Consider the following 23,742-nt stretch of genomic DNA (forward strand, 5'->3'; position numbering starts at 1 on the left):
TACAGAGTGATCTTGGCGCCATCCACTGAGCCATTTTTGAAAGTTAATTCCAAATTTCAAGACCAGCTCAAGGTCAAAATCAAGGTCAAATTTCCTTTCGGTACAAAACAATGTGTATGTGGTCCAAATGTAAAAGCTGTGGCTTCAGAAATGTGAAAGTAGGTCACTAGATCAATTTCAAGGTCAAAGTTCATTTCGGTAGACAGAACTATGCATGTGCTTCAAATCTGGAGGCTGTAGCTTGAGAAATGTGAAAGTAGGTAATAGTTAAAAATCAATGTCAAAGTTCAATTCAAAACACAAAAATATGCATGCGTCCAAATTTGAAGCCTGTAGCTTCAGAAATGTGCAGGTAGGTCACCAGGTCAATCTCAAGATCAAAGTTCATTTCAATACACAAAACTAAGCATGTGGTTCAAATTTGAAGGCTGCAGCTTGAGAAATGTGAAAGTAGGTCACTAGGTCAAAATCAAGGTCAATTTTTAATTCGGAGCACAAAACTATGCAAGTGGTCCAAATTTGAAGCCTGTACCTTCAGAAATGTGAAAGTAGGTCACTAGGTCAATCTCAAGATCAAAGTTCATTTCGGTACACAAAACTATGCTTGTGGTTCAAATTTGAAGGCTGTAGCTTGAGAAATGTGAAAGTAGGTCACTAGGTCAAAATCAGTCAAATTTTATTCTGGAACAAAAAACTATGCATGTGGTCCATATTTGAAGCCTGTACCTTCAAAAATGTGAAAGTAGGTCACTAGGTCAATAACAAGGTCAAATTTGTTTCAGGACACAAACCTATGCATGTGGTCCAAATTTGAAGGCTGTAGCTACAGAAATGTTAAAAGTAGGTCACTAGGTCAAGGTCAACTCATGTCAAGGTTCATTTTGCCACTCAAAACTTCACATGTGGTCCAAATATGAATGATGTAAGTTATGGACATGAAGATTCTAAGTTTTTCCTTAAACAAGTTTACAATTAATTCAGGTTTACTTAAACTGCTAAAAAGTCATAATCTAATAGATATTTGGAGAAAATTACATGAAAATATAAATCAATATACGTGGCGAAGAAAGAATGGTACAGAAAAAAGTCGTATAGACTTTTGGTTAGTTGAAAATAACCTTTTTCCACTTATATTCTCATGTGATATTAGACCAGCAGTTATACAAAGTACTGATCATTTAGCAATATCTATTAAGTTAAAATCACCATTTAAACGAGGTCCTGGTTATTGGAAAATGAATAATGCATATTTGAATGATAAAGAATATTGTGAAATTATTTCAGAGATTATCGAAAAATGTGAATGTTTAGAGGTCGACAGTATTCTAAAATGGGAAATATGTAAATATGAAATAAAAGAAGCATCTATAAAGTATTCGATACAAATGTCACGTAAAAGGCATAATAGATTACATCACCTTCAAAAACAACTCACCCAACTCTATTCTGAAAATAATGAAACTTTAAATAGTAAAATAGCTGAAATAGAACATGAAATATCTCAAATATATGATTTCCAAACCCATGGAGCCCAAGTTAGATCAAGGGTACAGTTTTTAGAAGACGGGGAAAAAAATTCCAGATATTTTCTAAATCTTGAGAGATCCCGTCAAAATAGGAAATTAATTTCATCTCTAAAGATTAATGGAAAACACGTTACAGACATAAATTCGATATTACATGAACAGGTAAATTTTTATGAAAAGTTATACGAAACACAATCTAAGACATACGACGAATCAAATTATTTAAATAATATTACACTAGAAAGCAAATTAACACCGTACGAAGCAAATTTATGTGAAGGACCTATAACCATTCAAGAATGTACTGACGCTATAAATAATATGAAACTTAATAAAAGTCCAGGGCTGGATGGACTCACAGTCGAATTTTACCAAGCGTTTTGGAACAAAATTGATAAACTGTTATTAAATTCCTTTACACAGAGTATGAATGCAAATAGGTTATCAAGGAGTCAAAAACAATGCATTTTTTCACTTTTATATAAGAAAGGTGACCCAGAAAACCTAGAAAACTGGCGCCCTATTTCTTTATTAAATATCGATTATAAAATACTTGCAAGAGTTTTGGCAATGCGTCTACAGAAGTATTGCCAAAAATTGTTAACCTAGATCAACAAGGTATTATAAAAAATCATTTTATTGGTTACAATATTCGCCAAATTCAAGATGTTATTGATTATGTGGAGTTTTTAAATGAAGAGGGCATTGTTTTATTTCTCGACTTCAAGAAGGCTTTTGATACAATAGAATGGAATTTTATGTTTGATGTTTTGCGTAAATTTGGCTTAAAGAATACTTTTGTTACATGGGTTAAAATACTTTACAATGATATTTATTCTTCCGTAATTAACAATGGTTGGAAGTCTCGCTTCTTCTCAGTTACACGTGGTATTAGACAAGGATGTCCATTATCTGCTCTATTGTTTATTTTAATTGCTGAAATTTTGGCGACTAAAATTAGATCATCAGTTTGTTTATCTGGCATTAAAACTGAAACAGGCACACAGATTAAAAGACTTTTAATCAGCCAGTTAGCTGACGATACAACATTATTTTTACACAATACAGATGAAATACCAATTGCACTGAAAATTCTGGATACCTTTGGAAAACATTCTGGCCTTAAGCTAAATTGGTTAAAAACAGAATTAATTCTTATCGGAAAATGCAAAAATGACAACAAAACTGAAATCTATGGAATAACAATTAAGAAATATGTAAAAGCACTGGGTGTCTATTTTAGTACAAATAAGACTGAATGTGAAAAACTTAATTGGGATAATAAATTAGAAGACCGTCAGCTTATGATAAACAAATGGAATAGTAGAAACTTAACATTTTATGGAAAGACAACTGTAATAAAATCGTTGTTTTTGCCAAAACTAACATATCTAATTCAATCGTTACCGACACCAAAATATGTTATTTCAAAAATTAACACAATGATATTTCAGTTCATTTGGTCAAATAAAAAAGAAAAAATCAGAAGATCTGTGTTAATTGGGCCTAAAGTTAATGGGGGTTTAGATATACCTGATATTGCATCCTATAACAAATCTCTGAAAATGAAATGGATCCAAGCATTGAAACAAAACAACAACGCTAACTGGAAAGTTATCCCTAATGTAATTCTTAACCAATTTGGCAAAAATTTACTGATTTTATATATGAATATTGACTCTATAAAATCCCTTCCAAAAACTAGATTACCATTGTTTCCATTTTATTACGAACTGTTAGAGAATTACATAGAATTTAATAATACTCTCAATTCTCAAAAGCCAAAGACATATTATGATATTAGAAAAGAAATCATATGGGGAAATAAATACATCAAATATGCAGGAAAACCACTATATTTTGAAAGCTGGATTAATTCCAATATTGTATTTATTAATGATATTGTAAAAGATGGGAAAATTGACGAAAATGTTATTTTAAATAAATTGCAAAATAAAGTGAACTGGGCAGCTGAAACTTTCAAAATAAAGAAAGCATTACCTAGAACATGGAAAACAATTATAAATACTGATGAATCAATAAAGACAAAGATCAGAACAAATTTATCGTGCATAAACTCTAAAATAGATGCAATGACTAATAAAACTATACGTGCAATTTTCCTGAAGAATAAAATAGAGAAACCCTACCAACATAATTACTGGGAGCAGTATTTTAAAACAAAAATATACTGGCAAAGTGTTTACTATATAATAAACAATGTAATCGCCGATAATAGGGTCAAACAACTACGAATGAAAATAATTCATAGAATAGTACCAACAAATGAAAATCTTTATATCTGGAAAGTTCTCGATAATCCTTACTGTAACTGTTGTAACAACATAGAAACTGCAGAGCATTTTTTTCTTGACTGTCAGCATGTAAAATCTCTATGGGAAAATATTCAAAACACATTCCAAAGGCTACACATCAATCACTCATTTAAATGTATGAAATATCTTGTTATTGGTTATAAACCGACATATCATAAAAACGCAGGTATAAATATCAAACTCAGTCAGTTAACCTATAGTATTTACGAGTCGTACTTTTTAAGTAACAGGCGTTCAAATTTTATTAATGTGACTAAAATATTTTATGATGACCTCCTTGTATTAGAACAATATTACAAAAACAAAATGTCACGTAATTTTCTGTTGTCCAAATATTTGCATCTTTTTAAAGATATTGTTTGAGTATCCACAAAATATAAATACATCAAACAGACCTATTTTTTTTCGCTTTCAATAATAGGTATGTTATATGATGTCTTTTTATATAAAGTTATTTTAATTTTATGAATAATCGTCGCATAAAGACAACTTCAAAATTATTTTGAGGCTGTCCAGATATTGTGCGCAATTTAAAGATACAAACTACATACCGGTTTTGATAATGTTATGTTTATTTTTTTCTTTAAATAGTTTGACAAGTATGAGAATATCTTAGAAATTCAAATGTATTATGAAACAATAACGATTGTTAATGATATATATTAGCATACTTTTTTTATTTGTAACTATTATTATTGTACATTATTAATGTTTTAAAGAAAATAAACGGACTGCTTCAGTAGTTCCAAAAAGAAAAAAAAAAAAAAAACGTTTTTCCTTATATGAGTCTATATGAACCATGTGACACCTGGGGCGGGGCCATATTTGACCCTAGAGGGATAATTTGAACAAACTTGGTAGAGAACCACAAGATGATGCTACATTACAAAATATCAAAGCCATAGTCTTTGTGGTTTGGACAAGAAGATTTTCAAAGTTTTTCTCTATATAAGTCTATGTAAACCATGTGACCTCCAGGGCGGAGCCATATTTGACCCTAGGGGAATTATTTGAACAATTTTAGTAGAGGACCACTAGATGATGTCATATACAAAATATGAAAGCCCTAGGCCCTGTGGTTTTGGACAAGAGGTTTTTCAAATTTTTTTTCCTATAAAAGTCTATATAAAGCATGTGACCCCCGGGCCGGGCCATATTTGACCCCAGGGAAATAATCTGAACAATCTTGGTAGAGGACCACTGGATTTTGCTACATACCAAATATCAAAGCCCTAGGCCCTATGGTTTTGGACAAGAAGATCAGAAACTGTTTAACTATTCTTGGCCAATGTGACCTTGACCTTTGACCTAATGACCTCAAAATCAATAGGGGTCATCTGCTGGTCAAGGCCAACCTAATTATCAATTTTCCTGACATTAGACCCAAGCGTTCTTGAGTTATTGCCCAGAAACCATTTTACTGTTCCTGGTCACTTGACCTTGACTTTTGATATACTGACCTCAAAATCAATAGGGGTCATCTGCTGGTCACGACCAACCTCCCTATCAACTTTCGTGACCCTAGGCCTAAGCGTTCTTGAATTATCATCCGGAAACTGTTTAACTGTTCAGGGTCACTGTGACCTTGACCTTTGACATACTGACCTCAAAATCAATAGGGGTCATCTGCTGGTGACGATCAACCTCCCTATAAACTTTCATGATCCTAGGCCCAAGCGTTCTTGAGTTATCATCCGGAAACGGATTGGTCTACATTTCGACCGACCGACATCTTCAAAACAATATACCCCTCCTTCTTTGAAGGGGGGCATAAAAATCTTAGTTGATTAACTGGTATGAAATTTGCCGGTTTGTCGGTTTTGGACCGATTTTTGACTTTTCAGACCGATTTGTGAAGTGAAAAAACGAAAAAAATCGGTCCCGTAAAAATGGAGAAAAATATAAATTTCGGTCTGAAATCTCAATACACGATCACCTGCCAAGCAGGAAATTGTTGGTCGCACCAGCAGATAATCAATAAACGTGTCAAACGGTCTGATTGTCACCTTGATGATAGGTCCGTAATTAGCACGTGACGCAATCAGTGCTCGCGGCACATCCTTTAATGTTTGCAGACAGCCTCGACTGCAATGTATTAAACATTTTTGACTGGTTTCCAAATGTTTCTGACTGGATCCAAATCTTTTCGACGGGGATCCACTTTTATTTAGAATCCGACGGATGGTTTATTTCAAAAGGCTATGTTTGATCTCGGGTTAAAAAAACGAATGGTCACTGCATTTAATGAGACATCACACGGGAAACCGATATAAATAATTTTTATAATTACTTGATTTGTAAAAATTACATGATACATTTGTTGGGGCTCCAGTTGAAACAAGTGCATAAAAATCGTCTTTGCAACCCGACTGTACAAAATAAAAAAAAATAAAAAATAAACACGAATGATAAAGAAAACCGGAGTGCTGCTGTTTATCAAATCGGTCTTTTAAAAAACGTTTCAAAATGAAATTTTGTTTACATAAGAAGAGAACATATAACTTAATAAAATGTAGTTGCTTAATGAAGTACAACGCCAGTGAAATGAAATATCCGTGGCCAACCCGCGTGACCTTTTGGTACTACACATGCGGGAAATTCGATCTCAGCGTTCACATAACGTACACATTCGGTCCGTGGTAGAGTATTCTTAAAAAACTGAGGATGTATAGCAGAGAATATGTGGCGTGTAATTCGCTTTGACGCATTGTATTTTATAAAATTCCGTCAAAGAATGAGGGAACATCACAAATAATTATTATCTGCCGTGTATACGGTACCGAAGTCACGTGCGTTGGCTTTTAGACTAGTTAGGTACACGGTGTATGCCTCGGTAATTTTATCCTAGCAAAATATTTTCTCGGAAAAACATTGAAATTTAAACAAAGTAACGATCACACATAACACTGAATAATTGTCTTCATTGTATGGTAACTCGCGTTGACCGGTAACTCAGTTTTAATGCATGACATGCTTATTTCTTTACTCTATCACGTTTTACAAATATGGTATACTGTATAGGTCATGCGGTGGGTGGGGTAGCGCCGATGTCAGGATTTTCGTTTCGGACCGATTGAGTTCTCAAAATTTTCGAAGCCCTGTCAATTAGTAATTGACATATTCAGAAAAAATGACATTCAGGGCTCTAAAATCCACCTGTCCACTTGTAAATAGTAGAAATTGGCTCCTGGTAAGCAGAACTTGCTGCAGTACTTGTCCTGCAGGCCAAGAGTGGATTTTGACAAACAATGTAATAAATCCAATGAAAATGGAGCTGCGCAGAAGTCAAATATCTAAATGATAAAAAAATGGAAGTTGATCCATCCTGTTCTGATAAAGTACCACATTATGATCAAAATAGTCCATAACGAGATTCTAATATATGCAATATTTAATCACACTTTAAAATAGATACTGTTTATAAAAGTAACTTTCCTTAGTGAATTGCTGGACTTGTACAAATTGCAGCCGGTTGTGTTAACAAGAGGGTCATGATGACCCTGAATCACTCACCTGAGTAATATGAGCCACACGTTTATAATGGCAAACTGATGCTAAAAAATTAGAAAGTATGTCAGTAGGTCACATTCATGGTCACTTAAATTCAGTTTTAAGATTGGTGTGCAAAACTGTACAAGTCATCCAAATTTCATGGCTGTATCTTAAACAATGATGTCACATGCCAAATATCAAGGCTCTACACCTTGCAGTTTTGGGCAAGAAGATTTTTAAGTGTTTTCTTTTGGTTGCCATGGCAACCGGAGTTCTGCATGGAATTCAATTCTCTGAACAGTTTTGAAAGGGGGCCACCCAAGGATCATTCCAGTGAAGTTTGGTGTAATTCTGCACAGTGGTTTTCAAGGAGATTTTTTTAGAAAATGTTGACGGATGGACTACGGCTGACTGACGACGGACATGGAGCAGTCACAAAAGCTCACCATTAGCATTTGGCTCAGGTGAGCTTAAAATAATAGGCAGCTCATCATGCAGGACAACTTGCTTTCAAAAAGTTTGTCAAGCCCTGATTTTTTTTGTCAGAACTTTCTGACACAAAGCCACAGTTCACAATAATAACTTCGTTCTTTTTTTTTAATATGGGTGTTATAGATCTTGGCTGATGATTTATCAGGACTGCTTTCATCACTGATTCATTGCAGGATTGATTAATTGGCACACCACTACTACTTTCAATTTCATATTTATACCTAAAACTGGTCAATATTTAGACCTCATATCATGCATACCTGAAGTAATTGATGAACACTTCTCAACAACGATGGGGGTTTAGCTAGGTCCTGTACATCTCCACTAGGTTCATACTTAAATCTGAAATAAATAGTCTATAAGTTGCTAACATTCTCAAACAATTCACTAACTAAAACAATAAGAATTTGCAGTAATTTAACACAACAGTTTTTCAGTATGTCCCACATAAATAAATACAAAAAGGACCATGTATGATAAGGGGTGTTTTGGGCCCCCGATCCAATTTTATTTTTGAATGCATCATTAGATTATAAAATATGTCTATTTTCTTGATTTAGTTGCCAAATATCTGAATAAAGTCAGTATTTTAAAAAAAATACTGATTTATACATGCATGCGTCCAAGTGTGTGAATATTTGGTTTATGAGGGGTTATGCTTAAAAAGTGCCATACTGAAGTTATTATTTACTTAAATTAGAACTTGACCTGATCATTCATTGCTAATTCAGTGTACAATTCATTTTGACATTTAATACCTATTATAATACTTGAATAAGAAAAACAATATAAAGGGAGATAACTCTTCTTTACTCAAAACAGCTGAAAAGTAAGGTAAAAATTGTATTTTCTCAATTTTCCAAAATAAAGACACATCAAGAAATGTTTATTGTTTTATATCTATTTTATCTTATTTTGTAAGTTTAGAACTTGTCATGGTTACAAATCTAATTACTTGTTACCATGGTAACAGATTGATTTTTTTATGCATTGTTTCTTAAAGGCATCCATTATATCTCCTCAAATGCTTGTAAATGACCTTGTCAAATCAGTGTAAAACAAACAGCAGGTTGACCTGATACTATAAGATTTTCAGTAAAGCATTTGATAAAGTGAGCCATGAGAAAAGTGTAAGCTAGACTTTGATATGGAATTCAATTCTTCCAAGTGTCAAGTTATCCGCGTCAAAAGAAGGAAATATCCTATTCCCTCATAATACCACCTGCATAATACATTACTAGAATATGTCGCCTCAACAGAATACCTTGTCGTGAATATCTCAAACGATCTGTCGTGGGACGCCAATATAAATAGGTCAACCAAAAGGACAAATCAAACTCCATGGCATATCAGACCCTCGTCAGACCACAGCTGGAATATAGTTCCGAAGTATTGTCTCCATACACACAAACCAAAATAGACCAAAGTAGAAATGGTCCGAAGACGGGCAGCACGTTGGGCTATGTCTGACTTTGGCCGCAACTCCACTGTCACTGATATGCTATACAGTCTAAAAATTCCGCAGGCTAGATCTCCGGCGCCTTAACACCCGACTCTCTCTAATGTATAAAATCTCAAATCAACTGGTTGCATTCCCCACGGAAGATTATCTCATCCCCTTAACAAGGCAATAACGCCATTATCATTAGCTGTCTTACAGGGTAATCTCTGTCACCACTGACAACCTCGAATATTCCTTTTTCCCCAAGACTATAGTCCTGTGGAATAATCTTCCACCTGACATTCCCTACCTTCCAACCTTGCTGTTTGCAACATTGAACACACTTCACCATAACCTTGCTCTTCATCCCTGTTTTTATTTTTTTAATCACTAACAAATGTTTCTTTCCCTTTTATTTGGCTCGATTTTCTTTTATTTTCTACTAACAGATTGTTTTGGGCTTGACGCGCACGGAAGTGTCTACGTCCCTGTAAAGGGTTGGTCAGTATCGGGAGATAGATAGTGTCGGAAAATAGTTTGTATGAGCGGTTAGAACAGGACCTGACAAAAAATATGAAAGGAGTTCATGTGACTTTAGCCCAAATTCGCTCAAAGCACAAATCCAAGGGTACAACAAGATCTTACATAACAATTTTAACTTTTCAAAACAGACATAATTAAACAATCCAAGCCCTTTGCGCTGTGTAGTTTTATAAAATGAAAAATAAGACAGGAAATGTTTACAATATTAGTAACAAAGTGTTTTCTGTCTATTATACATTGTAACTCAATAATTTACTATGAACTATCTAACAAACATACATAAACAATATGAGATTGAAACACATCACTTAAACACTTGACCCAGCTTGTGGTGTAAAAGAGCAAAAATATGTACGTTACCATTTACTTCCTGTTGCAATTCACGTTTAAAATAAGTGGTTGAAACTAGATGATTTGCTGTAAATACATACTGCATTGTCTTCATTTTATTCAAGTGCGCAAGAAGTCAGTCTGTAATTGTACCCAGGAACTGACTCATAAAAAAAATTAGGGAAAAATTCATATAGTTATCTTTTTATATAGCAGTTTCACTCATTTGATGATCATCAATTAAGATCAGATTAAGTTTCATATATACATGATTTTTGAAACTTTGTCATATGTTGAAAGGCTTTCCTAACTGGATACATGGCCTTGTTGTTACTGACATACATTGAATCCCACCAGGATTGTATTAATTCTTTAATCTATTATTTAGGATTTCAATAATTAATATGATGTGTAAAAGATAAAACGAAAATGTTTATTCCCATCCAAACGCGTAAGTATTTCGATTTATTTTTAAGTATATTTAATTGTTCAAATTTCTTCTTCTTAGAATACCACACTTGTCTTTCTTGTACTATTTGTCATTCTTACAGACAATTAGTCCATACGGACATTTGATATAGGGATAGGACACCAGCACTTGAGATGCATTGTGTTTAAAAGCCGTCTTCTTAGAATACCGCACTTGTCTTCCTTGTACTATTTGTCATTGTTAAAGACAATTAGTCCATACGGACATTTGAAATAGGGACAGGACACCAGCACTTGAGATGCATTGTGTTTAAACGCCGTTACTTCCAGTTAATGATCACGAATTTTTCGAAAGAAGAAATCCAAAGTCAATTGAGATGATTGTTTTCCCTTGAACGAAACAAGGAACTTCTAAATCACGTATTGGCTCTTGAGGCATCGCATGTTGTAAACTATTTTAATATCTATTTCCTGATATAAAGATGCAGAAGTAAACTAGTTAAATACTTATTAAAAGTCTAATTTGTAATTGTTGCTGACACCACTTGATTATTTATAATATTATTTACTTTTGTTTAAACTGTTACGCCCCGAAATACATTTTTAAAACACCGATCATTTCGTTTTTCAATCATTTGAAACTATCTTAGCGATGTCTGTATCTTGATGGCCAATGGAATGCCTAATGGCCAAACATTTGGAATGTGAAATGTTTTCTACAGGCAAAAAGTTATCTACATGTACAATGTATATATGAAGAGATTTTACATACTTTGTTATTTTACTCTGACATCATTCTGTGATAGCATATTGCATCAATAATAAATCACACGTTATCCTTATTTTCGACCAGTAGTATACTTCATACTATCGTGGCTGAAACCGACTTCTTACCAATCAACCAAGCTTTCAAGGACATCTGCCAAAGTACTGTGTTAAGAGGCTTTATTTGATATTTTTCTTTGTTTTTAGTGTATGGCTTATCAAAAGCGCTGCCTTTCTAATTTAGTACAGTTTTCCAGATTTATTGCATACAAAATATAAATAAGGACTTTCTTTTGTTTGTTAATTAATTATGAAGCAACAAAGAAAGAAAGCAAGAGGGTCATGATGACCCTGTATCGCTCACCTGAGTATATTGAACCCCATGTTTCAAACTGATGCTAAAATATTAGAAAGTAGATCAGTAGGTCACATTTATGGTCACTGAAAGACAGTTTAAAGATTGGTATGCAAAACTGTACATGCCATCCAAATTTCAAGGCTGGATCTTAAACTGGAGTGGTCACAAGCAAAAGTTTACGCATGGACACACGGACGACGTAGACCTACTGACCTAGTTTTTGACCGCAGTTGACCCAGTTTCGAACTTGACTTAGACATCATCAAGATGAATATTCAGACCAACTTTCATACAGATCCCATGAAAAATATCGCCTCTAGAGAGGTCACAAAGTTTTTCTATTATTTGATCCACTGACCTAGTTTTTGATGGCACGTGACCTCGTTTTGAACTTGAACTAGATATCATCAAAGTGAACATTCTGACCAATTTTCATGAAGATCCATTGAAACGTATGGACTTAAGGTTTTTCTATTTTTAGACCTACTGACCTAGTTTTTGATCGCACGCGACCCAGTTTCAAACGAAATCACTTCCGCATGACGTCACAAGATGTTTTACTTACCTTTACGCCAAGCCCTTCAAGTAAAGCAAGAGTTTCGTCCCTTTATATGGCTATTTTTAGAGTAAAAATGTTCGGAAAAAATACCGTATTTGTTCAAAATTTACTACGAGCGCACCTTAGAACAATTTTCTTTCATGTATCATTCTTCGTGTTTTTGTAATCCTCAACACATATCCAAAAACTAAAATTGTTCTCCCCTGCGCTCGTATCGTACTTTGTTGATAAAGTGCATGAAAACATCTAAAAATGTACAAAATCTGTGTTGATGACATGAAACTAGACCATGGATCATGACGTTTAACGCAAAACTGATACATTTTTTCTTCAAAAAATGCAAGATTAAGCCTTTATCTTTCAAATAATCCATATCGTTGAGATGTATTTTTACTTTCATTTTCTTCGAAATTTGGGGGCTAAAACTGTGCCTTATCATACATGGTCCTTTATTACGTAAGTACAATAAACCGACCCTAATACGGCCATTCTACCCCAAGATCTATTATACAAGCATGCTTGTTATTTGACAGGAAAAAACATTCTAATATACTTGTCTCTGTTAAAACACACTTATGCTAGAATGACGTCACGTTAACAAGCCTTCTAATAAGGCTAACAATGCTTTAATCATCACAACGATATTGTGTTGACGTCAAAAGCATTGTAAACATTGTTGTCGGCTAACTGCAAACATTAATGTCTGTGCCGTGCGAACACTGAAGTGAAACATGCTCATTACAGAGTAACAGACCTATTGCCAAGTTGACAACTGGAACAACTGTTTATTGATGATGAGGGTGTGATCAACAGTTTCCTGTTTAGCAGGGGGTTGTGTATATATGATTTCAAACAAAATTTTGTACTTTTTTAAACATTCTTTTCAGAATTTTTTTTTTGTATTTTCATTTCATAAATCAGTCTGAACTAAAATGTTATACTTAAAAGTTACCATCTCTGTACTTTCTGTGTTTCTCTTTGAAAATTACAATTAAAATATGATTGCAATCAATTTGGATTTTTTTTCGAAAATTTGTGATTTACTAAAATGTAGCATAATTCCATTTGTTCAACAAGTGAACTTATATCAAACAAGAGTTGTCTGTAAGACAGCATGCTCCACTTTTCTGAATGCTTGACTCAGAATTTGAGCTTTGCCGGTAAAAGGGGCATAAACCTGTCAAAATTCTAATCAGAGTTATGGGGATTGTTTCTTATGGTGTAGCCTATGATAGTAAATAACTATTTCAAAGGGAAAGGCAATGTTGTTTTAATGTTAACTCTATCTGCTAGGATTCTTTAGTCATTTAAAGAAGTAAAAGAATTTTCAAAATCGGATTAAAAATGAGAAAGTTACAAGCATTTAAGTACTTGGACAAAATAGTGGCCATTTTGTTTCAATGGCAACAAAAAACAAGAGGACCATGATGGTCCTGAATCGCTCACCTGTCCCCACATGACCCAGTTTTGAACTGAATATGACATAGTTTTTTCTATTATTTGACATAGTGACCTAGTTTTTGAGCTCATGTGATCCAGTTTTGAACTTGATCTAGATATCATCAAGATAAAAATTCTGACCAATTTCCATGAAGATCCATTGAAAAATATGGCCTCTAGAGAGGTCAAAAGGTTTTTCTATTTTTAGACCTACTGACCTAGTTTTTGACCACAGCTGACCCAGTTTCGAACTTGACCTAGATATCATCAAGATGAATATTCAGACCAACTTTCATACAGATCCTATGAAAAATATGGCCTCTAAGAGAGGTCACAAGGTTTTTTTATTATTTGACCTACTGACCAAGTTTTTGCAGGCGCTTGATCGAGTTTCGAACTTGAACTAGATATCATCAAGGTGAACATTCTGACTTATTTTCTTGAAGATCCATTGAAAAGTATGGCCTCTAGAGAGGTCACAAGGTTTATCTATTTTTAGACCTACTGACCTTGTTTTGGACCGCACGTGACCCAGTTTCGAACTTGACCTAGACATTATCAAGATGAACATTCTGACCAACTTTCATAAAGATCCCATGAAAATGTGACCTCTAGAGTGGTCACAAGCAAAAGTTTACGGAGATACGGACGGACGACTGACGATGCACAATCACAAAAGCTCACCTTGTCACTTGGTGACATGTAAGCTAACACAAGAGCACCGCCTTGCGGGTGCTGACGCTCATCTGATTTTTTTTGTGTAATAGAAATATTGTCCTACCCATGATTTTCTAAGTCTAAAAAGGGCCATCATTCTTGCAAAAAGCAGGATAGAGTTATGTTTCTTGATGTTCAGTGTCCACTTATGATAGTGAAAAACTGTTGCAAGTTTTAAAGCAATAGCTTTGATAGTTTATGAGAAAAGTTGACTTAAACATAATACTCAACCAAGAAAATGATTTTCTAAGTCCAAAAGGGGCAATAATTATTGCAAAAAGCAGGATGGAGTTATGTTGCTTGCTGTACAGGGTCAGCTTATGATGGTCAACAAGTGTTGCAAGTTTCAAAGCAATAGCTTTGACAGTTTAAGAGAAAAAGTTGACCTAAACATAAAACTTAACCAAGAAATCTGATATTTTCTAAGTCCAAAAGGGGCCATAAATCTTGCAAAAAGCAGGATGGAGTTATGTTTCTTGCTGTACAGGGTCAACTTATGATGGTGAACAAGTGTTGCAAGTTTTAAAGCAATAGCTTTGATAGTTTAGGATAAAAGCTGACCTAAACATAAAACTTAACCAAGAAAAATGATTTTCTAAGTCCAAAAGGGGCAATAAATCTTGCAAAAAGCAAGATGGAGTTATGTTTCTTGATGTACAGGGTCTGCTTATGATGGTGAACAAGTATTCCAAGTTTCAAAGCAATAGCTTTGATAGTTTAGGAGAAAAGTTGACCTAAACATAAAACTTAACCAAGAAATCTGATATTTTCTAAGTACAAAAGGGGCCATAAATCTTGCAAAAAGCAAGATGGAGTTATGGTTCTTGCTATACAGGGTCAGCTTATGATGGTGAACAAGTATTCCAAGTTTCAAAGCAATAGCTTTGATAGTTTAGGAGAAAAGCTGACCTAAACATAAAACTTAACCAGGCAACGCCGACGCCGACAACCGCTCAAGTGATGACAATAACTCATCATTTTTTTTCAAAAAATCAGACGAGCTAAAAATGGGTGGACGGAATAGCTCAGTGGTTTACACGCTGGCTTTCCAATCCAGAGGTCCGCAGTTTGATCCCCAACAGATGCCTCAGGAATTTTCAGAAAACGCTTTTTAGTGTTTCCAACCCAACTAGAGGTGCACTGGTCAGAAACCCAGCCAATCTTTGCATGTACCGGGCATGAAAAAAGAGCTAGAGTCTGGTACCCAGATTTCCTTGTATCTGAAAATCTGTCTCTTCAACTAGATTGCACCTGTCAGACACTTGTACATATACACGTAGTGTGCACTTGTAAATAATAGCACCTAGTGAGCACAGTTCATATAAAAAGGAAAACTACCTCTCCAGGAGTTACCTAAACAATACAATGGCGGATTTATTAAATTTCTAGATACATATTTAAACTGCATTTACTTATTTCAGTAAAACAATGTCTCTGTGTTTTCCAGCTATAATGAATGAAATTACCATGTTTTACATCTTACACTCAAGATAAGTATGAAACTAATCTATTAAATAATGAATTCAGAAGTGTGTAAATGACATCATAAACACACTAAAATGGCTGCCTCCATGATCAGCCATTTTCTTCAATTTCAAACTGCCAAACCTTTTTCAAAAGTGGTCTGATTTTAAAAATTCTTTCAGTATTATGAAAGACATGAGGATGGCTTTCATATATAAAGTTAACATATTATCAGGCATCCCTTGCTCTTTAAGTTTCCAGTCAATAGCTTTAATAGTAACAGAGATATTGGACTTTAACCAAAAAATTCTAAGTTAAAAAGGGGCATAAATCTGTCAAATTTATATCAGAGTTGTGGGGATTGTCAAAACCTTTAACCAAAGAATTCTAAGTTACAAAGGGGTATAAATTTGTCAAAATTCACATCAGAGTTATGGGGATTGTTTCTCCTTGTGTAGACTGTGATAGTTAATATCTATTTCAAGTTTCAAGTCAAAAGCTTTGATAGTAACAGAGATATCTGACTTTATCAAAAACTTTTACCAAAAAGTTCTAAGTTAAAATGGGGCATAAATCTGTCAAAAATCAAATAAAAGTTATGGGGATTGTTTCTCCTGGTGTAGACTGTGACAGTAAATAAGTTTCAAGTACATAGTTACAGTAGATTCCAGTAAGTTACCTGAGGTTTTGAGCATCTCGTCTGATGTCCACTTTGCTGGTCATTGTTTTCAATGCAGCTGTTGTATCCCGGGTGTTGGTCAGCAGACTGGTCAGTATCTGGTCAGCTGAGAATGTTCCCGACACCTGCTCAACCTTCTGCCACAGTGGCTCTTTTCTCTTTGTGCTTCAAGTTAAAATTTAAAGTTGAAAAATCCTTTTTTACATATTTATAAATACAGTTGAATATCGTTACCTCGATATCGGTTAGCTCGATACTCCGGTTAGCACGATGTGTTTGAGTCAGTCCCGATTTTCCCCTATTTATCTTAATGTAATTATTTATCATTACCTCGATATGATTAGCTCGATATTTTGTTTAGCTCGATGAGATTTTTCAGTCCCGTCAACTTACCTGTATTGTTTTTACACCTGGTTTCGTCGATATCACAGCTTCTCAAAAAATATCCATGTTATTTGTAAGGTGTGAAAATCAACCTATTGTTATCCGGCGATGTATTAATCATATTCAAGTTAGTTTGTGTGTTTGTTCTGTTTGTTATTTAATCTTTAATTCAATTTAAATGTCAGAAAGTTTGCATTTAATTCCCAGTAATTAGTCTTATGGAACAGCGTGCAAGCAGCAAAGCTGTTTTCGAATATAACAACTAATTTGGATGAACATTTTCTGTTTGATGGAGTAAAAATCTGCCATTTAGGACTGAGTAACAATATGCATATTTAAGTGGCAAATTTTCGTTATTGCAGCACAGTCAAAATGACTACTCAGCCAGGAACATTACCGCTGCATTCAGACTTATTTCGGAAAGGAATAAAAATGCTAATGTTTAAATGTATATTTTGAAAAATTAAAACGTCAATAAAATTAAAATCGTATTTACGTTTTATATTATTTCTTTCCCCTTTCAAACCCTCTGAAAAAATGCATTGGATATAATGACAATATAGACGTCCGACACAAGTACAAAGTAGTCCCAGACAGCCGATATCGTTACGTCGAACTTCGGATACGTCGATGCAATTTTTACAGTCCCTTGAATATCGAGGTAATGGTATTCGACTGTAATTTCTTTTCTTCAAATGTTTATTAATTTAAATTAAATAGTCGTGTTACACTTTATTACCAATAAAGATACCTTATAACACATGCCCCCTGAAATGTTTGCAGGTTTTTTTTTCAGCTGTTTTTATAGACGTTATTCGGCTATATTCCCAATGCCAAAAAGTATGTATTTTTCTCAAAATGAGTGCAAAAATTCCCAATTTACATTCTGAAAAAAAAATTTCATTGAAATTGCACAAACATTGACCAAATTATGGACAATTTTGTAATGGCAGTATGTTAAAGAGGTTGTACAATGTGAAACATGTGTATGAGAAAGTGCTTAAACACATCCTTACTATATCCTATGGGACTAAATATTTCCCAATTTGGAACAATTACGTGTCAAAATTCCCAATTTTGGGGGTATAGGCTATGTTCCCAAAACAGCAAGAAAAAACCCTGGTTTGATAGAATAACACTTTAATTTAGTACAAACAGGAGCTTACTCCAAAACAAGAAATTGGACATGGAAATCCCAATAATATGCAAATATCCACTCGATGTTAACTTAGTATTCCAAGTTTCAAGAAATTGCTAAATCAGCTTACAACTGTGTTTTATCACCACCAAAAGCACCTTTCAATGTATCTTGTAGGAATCCACCAATATCTTCACAACATTCTCTTACATGTTTCTGTAAATATATTAAACACAATATTAACTTTACAGTTTCATATTAACATAAGAAAATAAGAAAACAGTGAGTGGACTGAACTATTCTGACAGTATTCTATTGAACTTATTATAATCATCATTATTATGATTACTATTTTATTGCTGTAAAATAGAACCAAAGTTTGTAAAGCAAAATATTGAATAACTCTGTTTTTAGGGTAAATACGATACTGTTTATACAGGCTTTTGTTTTAATTTGGTAATGAGCTATGGGAAACATTCTCGTTCTTATTTTCTGCCTGCCTATATTTGGGCTATATAATAAGACAAGAGGGTCATGATGACCCTGGATCGCTCACCTGAGTAATATGAGCTACATGTTTCAAATGTCAAACTGATGATAAAATATTAAGAAAGTCAGTAGGTCACATTCATGGTTTTACGATTTGTGTGCAAAACTGTGTATGTCATCAAAATTTCAAGGCTGTATCTTAAAAAACAAGAAAGTAGGTCAGTAGGTCAAGGTCACAGTCAAGTGACATCACATCACTTGGGGACATCAGGCAATTATAATTAAACAGTCTTGGAAATAGGATCAGATGATTTTTTAAGTATTTTTCCTACATAACTCACATAATAACTAAGTGACACCAGGGCAGGGCCTCTTTTAACCCCAGGGGCAAAATTTGAACAATTTTGGTAGAGGACTACTAGGCAATGCATCATACCAAATATCAAAAGAATAGGTTGTATGGTTTTTAAAGCTTTTTCCTATATAAGTCTATATACAAGAGGACCATGATGGTCCTGAATCGCTCACCTCTTCCCACATGACCCAGTTTTGAGTATGACGTCATTATTTGACATAGTGACCTAGTTTTTGAGCTCATGTGACCCAGTTTTGAACTTGACCTAGATATTATCAAGATAAAAATTCTGACCAATTTTCATAAAGATCCATTGAAAAATATGGTCTCTACAGAGGTCACAAGGTTTTTCTATTATTTGACCTATTGACCTAGTTTTCAAAGGTACGTGACCCTGTTTTCAACTTTACCTAGATATCATCAAGGTGAACATTCTCACTAATTTTCATGAAGATCTCATGAAAAATATGGCCTCTAGAGAGGTCACAAGGTTTTTCTATTTTTATACCTACTGGCCTAGTTTTTGACCGCATGTGACCCAGTTTCGAAACCTGACCTAGATATCATCAAGGTGAACATTCAGATCAATTTTCATGAAGATCCATTGAAAAATATGGCCTCTAGAGAGGTCAAAAGATTTTAATAATTTTAGACCTACTGACCCAGTTTTTGACCGCAGTTGACCCAGTTTCAAACTTGACCTAGATATCATCAAGATGAACATTCAGACCAACTTTCATACAGATCCCATGAAAAGTATGGCCTCTAGAGAGGTCACAAGGTTTTTTTATTATTTGACCTACTGACCTAGTTTTTTAAGGCACGTGACCCAGTTTCAAACTTGACCTAGATATCATCATGGTGAACATTCTGACCAATTTTAATGGAAATCCATTCACAAGTATGGCCTCTAGGGAGGTCACAAGTTTTTTCTATTTTTAGACCTGCTGACCTAGTTTTTGTCCGCACATGACCCTGTTTCGAACTTTTACCTAGATATCATTTAAGATAAACATTCAACCAATTTTCATTTCAGATCCCTGAAAAAAAATGGTTTTAAGAGGTTTACAAGGGTTTTTTTTTTATTTTACCTTTCTGCCTAAATTTTTGGTTTGGGAGTGATCCACCTTTGAATTGAAACCCAAAATATCACAAGAAAAGAAAATCAAAACCAACTTTCATACAGATCCCATGGGAAAAATTTTGGGCCCCTAAGAGGTCACAAGGTTTTTTTATTTTACCTACTGGGCCTGGTTTTTTAAGGGGCACGTGACCCCTTCGAAATTGCCCCCAGATATCATCAAGGGGACATTCCGACCCAAATTTTTATGAAAATCTAAAATATATGCCCCAAGGGGGCCCAAGGGTTTTTTTATTTTTTTGACCCCCCCCGACCTAGTTTTTTTACCCCCCAATTTACCCAGTTTTTAACTTGACCTGAATCTCAAGATGAACCTTCAGACCCCAATTTCATACAGATCCCAGAAAAATATGGCCTTTTGGAAGGGGGCCCCCAAAGGGTTTTTTTATTTGAAACCCACTGACCTTTGTTTTTTATGGCACAGGCCCCCGTTTCGGAAAACCTTTAAAATAGATTCACAAGGTGAACCCTTTGACCAATTTTCATGAAGATTTGTGAAATATATGGCCTTTTTGAGGGGACAAAAGGGTTTTTTTTTTTTAGACCCACTGACCATATTTTTTTTACCCCAGTGACCCGTTTCGGGAAATTGAACCCCAAAAATCATAAAATAACATTCAAACCTTTCAAAAGAATTCCCCCCAAAAAAATGGCCTTTAGAGAGGGCACAGGGTTTTTTTATTATTTTGGGCCCCTAAGCATTTTTTGATGGCACGGGACCCAGTTTTTGAAATTTATTAGTTCTCAAGGGGAACGTTTTGACCAATTTTATGAAAGATCCCTTTTGGAAAAATATGGCCCTAGGAAGGGCACAAGGGTTTTTTTTTTTTTTAGGGCCCATGACCTATTTTTGAAAGGCACGTGGGCCCAGTTTCGAAACCCTTTATCTAGAATCTCAAAGGGGAACATTTGACCAATTTTCATGAAGACTTATGAAATATAAAGGCCTTAAAGAGGTCACAAGGTTTTTATTTTTTAAATATGACTATTTTTTGGGAAAGGGACGTGACCCAGTTTCTTTTGAAAATTGACCTAGATATCATCAAAATGACCTTGACCCAAATTTCATAAAAATCCAATTTAAAAAGGGGACCTCTAGAGTGGTCCAAGCAAAGTTTACGGACGCAAAGCAGACGGGGCAAACGACGGCCCTGGCGATCACAAAAACTCCCCTTTTCACTTTTGAAGGGGAACTAAAAAACATGGGGGCCCCCCGGGCAGGCCTCTTTTTACCAAGGGGAACAAATTTTAACCCTTTTTGGGGGAGGACCCTAAGAACCCTTACAAATCAAAAAATCAAAGGTCTAAGTGTTTTTGGTTTTAGAAAAGAAATTTTTTAAAATTTTTTTCCCAATAAGTCTATTTTTAAAAAAGGGACCCCCCCAAAGGGGGGGGCCCCTATTTGAAACCCCGGGGGATAATTTGAACCCAAAATTTGGGAGAGAACCCCTAGATAATTTCCAAAAAATCAAAACCCTAGGCCAATTTTGGTTTTTACAAGCCCATTTTTCAAAGTTTTCAATATATAAGTCTAATAAAAAAACCATGTGACCTCCGGGGCGGGGGTATTTTAAACCCCAGGGGGTAATTTTAACAATCCCGGTTTGAGACTACTAGGTGATGCCCTTAAAAAACCCAAAAATCAAAGCCCTAGGCCATGTGGTTTTGTCAAGAAAATTTTCAAAGTTTTCCTATATTAAATCTATATAAACCCTGCGACCCCCCCGGGGGGGGCCATTTTGACCCTAGGGGGATAAATTTTAACAATTTTTGGGAGAAGACCACTAGATGAGGGAAAACAACCCGATAGCAAACCCCTAGGCCCTGTGTTTTGGAAAAGAAGATTTTAAAGTTTTTCCTTTCGGTTGCCAAAAACAACCAGAGTTCTGCATGGAATTCAATTTCTTTGAATAATTTTGAAAGGGGGTCACCCAGGGTCATTCCTGTGAAGTTTGGTGTAATTCTGCCCAGTGGTTTTCAAGAAGATTTTTTTAGAAATTGTTGATGGACAATGCACGACGGACGATGGACATCAAGTGGTCACAATAGCTTACCTTGTCACTTCGTGGCAGGTGAGCTAAAAACCACCCTTTCTCTTCACTCAAGATTCCAGTATTGGCAGTGTGCACTTGTAGGCCCATACCCGCACTTTATTTCTTGTAATTCTTCTAGCCAATTTATTTATTTTTTAACTTTTCGACCAAACTGATTTTAGACAGTTATGAAGACAAGAAGGCATGAAGGCCCTGTATCGCTCACCTGACCTATTGACCTAAAGGTCATCAAGATTAACATTCTGACCAAGTTTCATTAAGATAAGGTCTCAAATGTGGCCTCTAGGGTGTTAACTACTTTTTTCTTTAATTTGACCAAGTGACCTAGTTTTTGACCTCACATGACCTAGATTCGAACTTTACCTAAAGATCATCAAGATTAACAGTCTGACCAAGTTTCATGAAGATACAGTCATAAATGTGGCTTCTAGATTGTTAACAATCTTTACTTTTGATTTAACCTGCTGACCTAGTTTTTGACCCAACCTGACCCAGATTGGAACTTAAACTTAAGATCATCAAGATTAACATTCTGACCAAGTTTCATGAAGATACAGTCATAAATTTGACCTCTAGATTGTAACAAGCTTTACCTTTGATTTGATCTGGTGACCTAGTTTGTGACCCCACATGACCCAGATTCGAACCTGACCTAGAGGTCATCAAGACAAACATTCTGATGAATTCCAATGAGTTTCAAACTTAAATTAGGTCTCTAGAGTGTTAACAAGCTTTACCTTTGATTTGACCTTGTGACCTACTTTTTGACCCCACCTGACCCAGACTGAAACTTAACCTAAAGGTCTTCAAGATAAACATTCTGACCAAGTTTCGTTCAGATATGGTCATTAATGTGGCTTTTAGAGTGTTAACTATATTTTCCTTTGATTTGACCTGGTGACCTAGTTTATCACCCCACATGACCCATAGTCGAACTTGACCTAGAGATCATCAAGGTTAACATTCTGACTAAGTTTCATTAAGATATAGACATAAATGTGGTCTCTATAGTGTTAACAAGCTTTACCTTTGATTGGACCTGGTGACCTATTTTCTCATTCCACTTAACCTAGATTTGAACTTGACCTAAAGATCATCAAGATTAACACTCTGACCAAGTTTCATAGAGATATTTTCATAAATTTGGCCTCTAGTGTGTGAACAAGCTTTACATTTGATTTGACATGGTTACCTAGTTTTTGACCCCACCTGACCCAGCTTTAAACTAGAGATGCTTTTGAGAAAAGCACATGTCTCCCACAACTGCCCCTTAGATGATGAAAAATGTTAGTTTCTCTAGATGTTTTAGACAAGTGGATCCAATTAGATGGTCTGGATGAGTGGATCCAATCAGTAATTCAAGGGCCATAAATGAAAAGTGCCTGGGCGGATTTGGCTAGTTATCGAACTTGGCTAAGGTCTTATGGCTAAACACATTTTGTTCAAGTTTGGTGAAGATCGGATGAGAAATGTTCAACTTAGAGAGCGGACAAGAGTAAACAGACGGATTTTTTCGGTACCGTATTTACCCTAAGTCTTGGGACAGCATAAAATAATTATTTTTTTCACTGTCCCAAGACTTATTTCCCGAAAAATAATTATTTTGAAAA

General features: G+C 34.9%; 1 protein-coding gene across 1 annotated transcript in view; it reads right to left on the reverse strand.

Moving 5' to 3' along the window:
* The window catches only part of LOC123560114 (uncharacterized), an 80,490-nt gene that overhangs the window by 14,822 nt on the left and 41,926 nt on the right, over positions 1-23,742 (reverse strand). Inside the window, exons 8-10 of the mRNA XM_053516641.1 lie at positions 18,224-18,309; positions 16,572-16,736; positions 8,107-8,188 (exon numbers count right to left, since the gene is read on the reverse strand). Coding sequence (XP_053372616.1) covers positions 8,107-8,188; positions 16,572-16,736; positions 18,224-18,309 — 333 coding nt within the window. The remainder of the gene's footprint in view (positions 1-8,106; positions 8,189-16,571; positions 16,737-18,223; positions 18,310-23,742) is intronic.

This window comes from Mercenaria mercenaria, chromosome 10, assembly GCF_021730395.1.
Source record: "Mercenaria mercenaria strain notata chromosome 10, MADL_Memer_1, whole genome shotgun sequence".
Lineage (NCBI taxonomy): Eukaryota > Metazoa > Mollusca > Bivalvia > Venerida > Veneridae > Mercenaria > Mercenaria mercenaria.